At 35.4% G+C, this 8035-nt stretch overlaps 1 protein-coding gene across 1 annotated transcript; it reads left to right on the top strand.

Moving 5' to 3' along the window:
* Positions 1-460: 460 nt before the first annotated feature.
* LOC18107232 (B2 protein) lies at positions 461-4157 on the top strand. The gene is made up of 6 exons (XM_006373167.3): positions 461-625; positions 2122-2690; positions 3073-3173; positions 3305-3388; positions 3499-3609; positions 3742-4157. The coding sequence occupies exons 2-6, from the start codon at positions 2132-2134 to the stop codon at positions 3787-3789; spliced, it is 903 nt and encodes a 300-aa protein (XP_006373229.2). The 5' UTR covers positions 461-625; positions 2122-2131; the 3' UTR covers positions 3790-4157.
* Positions 4158-8035: the final 3878 nt, after the last annotated feature.

Here is an 8035-nt window from a genome sequence, read left to right as displayed (position 1 = left end):
ATAAAAAATTCTATTAAATATTACATTTTCTTATATCCACATTAATTATTGTTAATCATAAATGGGGGATACGAATGTTAATAGTGATTTTGAGATTATGATATAAATTATTTTTCAAAGTATATTTTACTTGTAAATACATTAAAATAATATTTTTATTTTTTATTTTTAATATCAATATATTTTTAAGGATTTAGAAACAAAAAATATTAATTTAAAACAAAAAATAAATAAATAAAAATTAAATAGCACGAATACAGCCTACAAACAATTACTGCCTTGCTAATCCATCGGGTGTCAAACCATAATAATAATAAAAGAAACAAGAATTTACACGCTGCGTACTTGGCGCGTGGAAGCAGAGAGCACAAGCGTCTCCAAACTCCACTACTACTCCTTGCAAAGTAGCAATTTCAAGCACTATTCTCGCTCACAAAAATTCGAAATAATAATAATAAAAAAGAAAAACCCGCTGTGGCGCCAAAGCATTGCAAAAACATCAGAATGGCATTTTTGGAATACCAAGCTATAAATACAAAAATAAAAATCCACTCCATTTCTCTCTCTCACTCTCTGTGTCGTGTACTGCGGATTTCACAGTTGAAGGCAGATAAAAGAAAAGAAGGTACTCTCTCTCTTTCTGGATGCCCCAAATCTAGGGTTCCTTTTAATATATTCGTGTAATTATTTACTCTTTAGTCAAGCTTCAATTCCTTAATTTAAAGCTCAAAACTTCACTTCACTTCACTTGTCTTTATTTTTTTAGAAGGTAAAAATTCAAGCTTTACTTTGGTTTTTTTGGGTTTTTAGGTTGGTTTTAAATGTGGGTTTTGATTTTGGTTTGCTAAAGTTATTAGATTTTAGTGTTTGGTTGGTAATTAAGTTGGCAATAGTCTTCTTTTAGGGTAAATATTCAATATTGTTGACTGGATTCTTTAGTTGGATTAAATGTGGGTTTTTGGTTTTGATTCTGGTTAGTTTAAGTTTTTGTTTCTCCCTTTTTTTAAGGAATTTTAATTAATGGTACGGCTAGATTTAATATTGGTTATTATTAAGCTAGGTACTGGTTTTAAAGACTGAAATTTTGGGTTTGTTCTAGACTTTCTGTATTTATTTCTTTTTTTGGGCTTAAGTGTTGTTTGGTGTCAGAGAAATGTTGCAGAAAAAGGAAACTGCTCTGTATTTTCTAGTTGGTAGTTATGACTTGAAAAAAAAATTGATTCTAAGTCAGTGTGATTTCGAAATTTTTTATGTGCTATGTTGTGAGAGTTTGTGTCGTTAAGTTGTGCAAGCAGTTGAAAACAAGTCATTGAGATTTTCTTTGTTTAAAAATCAAAATCTAAGCAATTTTTAGTTTGTTATGTTATAAATATGGTTCTGTCTGCTTTCCCATAGCATACAAATGTTTGCATGTTTATCCATTGTCGTGAGATCATGTTGATGGGAATTAAATGATTGAGACTGGGGCTGTTAACAGATAGTGGGAATTGAATACCCAGGTGGAATTATGCTGAATGTTTGTCTGGAATTGCTTTTCCTGGAGAAGTGGTTTTCTAATTATTTTCCTAAAATTGACTATTTTACTGGGAATGAAGAGGGACATGTTGAAATGGGCTTACTGCAACTTTATCACTCAAATACTATGGGTTTTTCTTGACAAATACTGCTGCCAAGCATTTTTTTCTTCATAATTTGGATTAAAAGGATGAGTTTTTCTTTTGGGAGGGGTGGGGTTTTAAAAAATGTGCTACTTTCGATGTTAGTGTATTGTCTGACAGTTGTTACTTATTTTTCAATTGTTGAATGATATACATGGTTACCTCTATCAGTCTTCTCTTTATCGATGGAATTTATCCTAGTCAACATTCAATTATAGAACACGTGTAGAACACCTAACTTTGGTTGATCCTATCCAATTTTTCCTTGTGAGTTGATAGGATTGCTTGCTGATGCACATCACTTAAATTTAATAATGGTTTGTTTTGTGCAGCAATGGTTTTCTTCTACACACTTGACTTTTGGCCTAATTCTGTTGAACTTTTCCTCTGAACTAGCTTTCTCCCTCTTTTCTTTAATATATTTATTTTTCACTAGCATCTATCTTGTGTGACATCTCATCAGGATTTGCAAGATGGAGAGCCTGCACAGCTTCTGGCAACTGGGTGACGAGCTTCGAGGACAATCAAAAGTCTCAGAGGATCATAAGTGGTTAATGGCTGCTTTGAAATTGGCTGAGCAGACCCGGGGAAAGGGTGAACGTATGAATAACCTTGACCTTTCAAAGGGCCTTCCAGAAATGAGGTCAAGGGATAAGATTGGGTTCCAAGAAGAAAATAAATTTGAAAGTTTCAATTTCAACATGATGAACTTGGAGTCCAAGATGACAGAAAATGGGAACAAAAGTTCCTTAATGAACAATGCTTACAATATGAATGCAGTGTACCAGAAAAACAACATAAACAGCGTTGGCAATATGACTGGTAGCAAGTACAGTGGCAACAACCTCAGTAGCAAAGATCCCAGTAACCACAGCAATAACAACATTAATAACGACAACAACAATACAGTGGACAAAAGGTTCAAGACCTTGCCAGCCACAGAGACGCTTCCAAGGAACGAGGTGCTTGGAGGATATATCTTTGTCTGTAACAATGACACCATGCAGGAAGATTTGAAGCGACAGCTTTTTGGTAATTTCTTGCTTTTTTCCCCTCATGTTCTTGTTAGTTTTCCCTTAATGTTTAAAGTAACTTAAAAATTGTTAGATGGCCACAATTCAGATGCTATATCTTGTTTATATTATGAAGTATGAATACAACTTTGCCCATATGTCAGAACATTGAATGATGGGAAACCTTTACATATGTCACAAGTTTTGACTAGACGAGAGTTTTCTGTTGTTCAAGTTTTAACATGGGATGCTAAGTGATGAGCATTAAAAAGTGATTGTTTCATACTTTAAAGCTTTCTACTCAACTCTATGAGTACTAGTGTGTCCATATGATCTTGAGGTTTGTCTTTTCTTAACAACATTTGTGAAGTCTTATCTAATCATTTTTGCACAATTGATAGGTTTACCACCAAGATATAGGGATTCTGTCCGGGCAATAACACCTGGCTTACCTCTCTTCCTCTATAATTACACCACTCACCAGCTACATGGCATTTTTGAGGTTTATACTTTAACTTTTTCTCCCTTAATTTGCAATGGTTTTCTCCAAGATGCTTGATGTCAAAAGTGTCTGCTGCAATGATTCTAGTACTTTTATCTATAACTTATGCTTCTCAATTTGGTCTTGCACAGGCAGCAAGTTTTGGGGGTTCGAACATTGATCCAACTGCATGGGAAGACAAAAAGTGTAAAGGAGAGTCAAGGTTTCCTGCTCAGGTAAAAATTGATTCCTAATATGGATTTTCAATAACTTAGCTGCTGTATCTTGAATCTTCTTCATTTCATTTCCTTTTATTTACTTCCCTTTTTGGGTGATTAACAAACAGGTGAGGATCCGGATTAGAAAACTCTACAAGGCATTGGAGGAAGATGCTTTTAGGCCGGTTTTGCATCATTATGATGGCCCCAAGTTTCGCCTTGAGCTCTCAGTTCCTGAGGTATGATCAACAATAAAAAACTTTGCTGTCTGTGTCCCCTTAACTTCTGTTTGAATGTGTATTTTTTTTCCTATATACAAATTGATTTTTAGTTCTCATGTGCTCATAAATGCTACTATGATGGTTTTGCAGACTCTGGATCTATTAGACCTCTGTGAACAAGCAGGCTCTTTGGCTTAAGCAAATCTTCCAGAGTACGGAAATGATGCAGGTTTTGTGATGCATGTCAGCTTCTGCTTTTCACAGATTTCCCATAGAGCACAAGCTTGGGGTTTAGGTCTGGTTGGGTGAATCTTCTCGGGAGAGGGATGAATGGCATGTGAGCCAGCTGAATAAATGCATCTGTGTCTTGTAAAGATGGCTGTTTAGCTTCATTATGTTTATGCTTATGATGATATGATATAATAGACAGACATGGAAATGTAAAATAGAATGATAACTTGTGTAATTTCAAAGTCCTCAGAAGAAGGGGACAGCCTTGATGTGTCTTTAGTTTCTGTATGAAAACCGAGTGAATGACAGTTGCCTTGTGTGTTATGTCTAGCAAATCCATGTGGAGGTTCTTATCTAGCCTTTTCAATTCGGAACTTGTAGTCGGTTGAATCCTCTAGGTCAATGCAGAGTACAACTGAACGGCCCTCTTTTCACACTCAGCTAGGTAGCGTCGATGTTATTTGTGGGATGTGAGTGAGAAGTGCAGTCCTAAAATGTCAAGCAAAACGCAACTTGTTGTGATCGACTCTTTGTTGCAGCATGAGGTAGGGTGCATGCTGCAGTTAGCGTTGCTTGCAATTTGTAAGGAGACTTGCATGTATAAGTTGTGTAACAACCTGATTTTTTCATAGCAAAAAATCAGTGGAAAATTTTTTTTAAGTCAGGTTCTTGATGCTTTTTATAATATCATTATTTGAGTTTATAAATATATTTTATTCATTAGCAAGGCACAACCCATATAGGATAATATAAATCAACATCCCATAAAAAGTGACAATACATATCCTCGCAACAGTATTTAGGGTTTATTGTAACATAATTCATCTTTTAGTATAATGCAATACTCATATGGTTTTACAATATAACATTCTCATAAGAGAGAATATCACATATATACATTCATCACATCATCTTTACAAGATTGTACTTTCACATCGTATTTCATTACAATTTTCGATACAAGTCTTTACAAAAGTATCGAATGATAAATATTCAATTAGTTCATTTGTTTTTATCAAATACATAGCACTTAAAAACATATTATTACATACTACCTTTCAAAATATGTGAACCCATGGAACAAGCTTTTCTACGCACCTTGATTGTGTGATGTCTCTATTATAAAAACAACATGAATACAAGAATTGTAAATAATCTAAACATAATAATAAACAACTAGAAGAATGTTATCGTTACTTTTCGTTATCAACTGAAAAATAAGTATATCCTTTCATTTACTTCTCATATGCATTGTACAATCCTTATTATTTCGTTAAATGTATTATTCTCACTCATATGCCCCAACCTCTTCATAGGAGTTGTGGGGCCCAAATTTAATCATCGGTCAGGGTTAATTACTTCACTTTAACCCGGTCATCCACCTTGGATGTTTTTAGCCATACCTAATTGCAACATCTAAACTCGGTCATCCATCTCGGATGTCATTAACCAAAATGAATCACAAAATCAAACCCGTCATCTTTTATGGATACCATTAGCCGAAACCAATCATCATAATCAACTCGGTCATCCATTTAAATGCCATTAGCCAAAACTAAATGTCAAATTCAACTCGGTCATCCCTATAGGATGCCATTTGCCGAGACTAATCATCAACGCAACCCGACCATCCATCTAGGATGCCATTAGCTTAAGCTAATCATCAACGCAACCCGACAATCCATCTAAAATGCCATTAGCCGAATTTAATCATTAATTCATCTCGGTCATCCCTTAAGGATGCCATTAACCGAAGCTAATCATCAAACACAACCCGGTCATCCCTCTCGGATGCCATTAGCTGAAGCTAATCATTAATCACAACCTAGTCATTCATTTGACATTCCATTAGCGAAAGCTAATCATCAAACACAACCTAGTCATCCATCTCGGATGTCATTAGCAGAAGTTAATCATCAATCACAACCCAGTCATCAATCTTGGATGCTATTAGTCGAAGCTAATCATCAATTCATCTCGACCATCCTCTTAGGATGCCTTTAGTCGAACCTAATCATCAAACACAACCCGATCATCCCTCTCGGATGCCATTAATCAAAGCTAATCATCAATTCATCCTGGTCATTCCCTTATGATGCTATTAGCCGAAGCTAATCATCAATCACAACCCAGTCATCCATCTCAGATGCCATTAGCCGAAGCTAATCATCAATAAACATTTCATAATCGGTTTAACATTCATCAACAACTCATTCAACATTTCATAATCAGTTTAACATTCGTCAACAACTCAATCGACATTTCATAGTCGGTTTAACATTCGTCAACAACTCAATCAACATTTCATAGTCGGTTTAACATTCGTCAACAACTCAATTTCATCAACAACTTAATCAACATTTCATAATTGGTTTAACATTCGTCAACAACTCAATCGACATTTCATCATCGATTTAAAATTCATCAACAACTCAATCGACATTTCATAGTCGATTTAACATTCGCCAACAACTCAATTTCATCAACGATCATAATCAGTTTAACATTCATCAACCCAATCAACATTTTATAATCGGTTTAACATTTGTCAACTCAATCAACATTTTATAGTTTGTTTAACTTTCATCACAACACAATAATAAATCATCCTTAACAAGTCATTTCAGAACATAAACATTACACATGAAAAAGGTGGAAACCACCTACGTGTTCCTCATGCGGGGTGTCCTTGCCTAGTTGAAGGTCCAATCCCAGTTGCACCACCTAAACACATCAATGATCACAAATCAGCACATTTTCAATCGGTAATCACATAACTCGTCACCATACATATTTCAAGAATACTCATATTCACAATCAAGTGTTCCACATATTACACAACCATACAATGAAATCGTTACAAGCATTTAAGTCAATTCTGTTCTAGAGGTCTATCGTAGAACATTGACAGCGAAAGTTGGTTCGTTGGTGGCCTAGAATTCAGCAACGAAAATTGATTTGCTGGTGGCACAAGATTCGGCAGCAAAAATTGATTTGCTACGAACACAGAATTCGACAGCGAAAACTGATTCGCTGCTGACCCTTATTCGGCAAAAATCGCTAGCGCACGCAAGCCACTGCTGATGCAGAAATCATTGATGAAAACTGAGTCGCGACCGACTCAGAAATCATCAACGCAACATAATTTCGCAACTAATGTTGAAATCGTCAGCATAAATGGTGCATAGCTAACTCATAAATCATTGATGAAAACTGAGTCGTTGCCGACTAAGAAATCGTCAGCGCAACACAATTTCACAGCTGGCGCTGAAATCGTTAGCGCGATCCATGTCGCTGCAGATTCGAAAATTGTCAGCAGCGATTGAGTCGTTTCTAGTTCTACTTCTTTCCTTCAGCCTAGCATAAGGTTTACATTAGGCTTTACCCCTACCATTGTTTCTCATCTTGGGTGAACATAGGACCTCACCGAATCACATTCAATTCACCATTCATTAACAAATAGCACAACCTCACCCCATGATCATTTGCCAAAGTTTTCTCAACTCATTTACTTCCAAACCGATGTTTAGCCTTGCTACAACATAAATTCATGCATTCTCAATTGTATTATGGCAATGTACCAACACAATTCATAATAAATCTATAACATATAAGGGTCCTACTCCTTATTTATCTCATGTCATTCTAAGTGTGTCCATCATGCATGGTTCCCCATGAATTATTTCTTTCCCTTTAGCCGAAACATCACTGCCCATTTCTCCCTAACTTGTACATACAATTCATCACATTTTATCATAACCATACTCAAAACTACAATTCACAAACACATGCTTACTTTCTTGATTCATAAACACACATGTCCATTCAACACATCAATAAAACCAAGGGATTAACTAGAGGGAGTCCCATTTCAGCTACAACATGCCCTTTCAAGGTTTACTAACAACACAATTGCATTTCAACAACATTTCAACACATTTCCATAGAATTTTGTCAATGATATGTGCAGAAATTACATCATTTATACATGTATGATTCTGTTTTTTGGTTCAAGTATGACTATGAGGTCTTGACAAGGTCATCTTTTAAGTATTTGGTCACCTAAGTTCATGTTATGTCCAGCCTTCATTATAGCCGGCCATCTAACTAGGTTTGTACATTCAAAATTATCTATCTCCCTTGTTGCATGTTCTGGATATAGATCCCTTATTCAGCTCCATTATTGTCTTTTTTTTTCTTTTTTTTTAGTTTA

Source organism: Populus trichocarpa, chromosome 17 (genome assembly GCF_000002775.5).
Source record: "Populus trichocarpa isolate Nisqually-1 chromosome 17, P.trichocarpa_v4.1, whole genome shotgun sequence".
NCBI lineage: Eukaryota > Viridiplantae > Streptophyta > Magnoliopsida > Malpighiales > Salicaceae > Populus > Populus trichocarpa.
The sequence above is the reverse complement of the archived record's forward strand: the minus strand, read 5'-3'. Positions and strand labels throughout refer to the sequence as shown.

Bases quoted from the DNA above. Each gene is read 5' to 3' on its own strand.
- LOC18107232 (XM_006373167.3), top strand. From the start codon at position 2,132: ATGGAGAGCCTGCACAGCTTCTGGCAACTGGGTGACGAGCTTCGAGGA. The intron at 3,174-3,304 runs GTTTATACTTTA...GGTCTTGCACAG, and splicing joins AGCTACATGGCATTTTTGAG to GCAGCAAGTTTTGGGGGTTC. The intron at 3,610-3,741 runs GTATGATCAACA...ATGGTTTTGCAG, and splicing joins TTGAGCTCTCAGTTCCTGAG to ACTCTGGATCTATTAGACCT.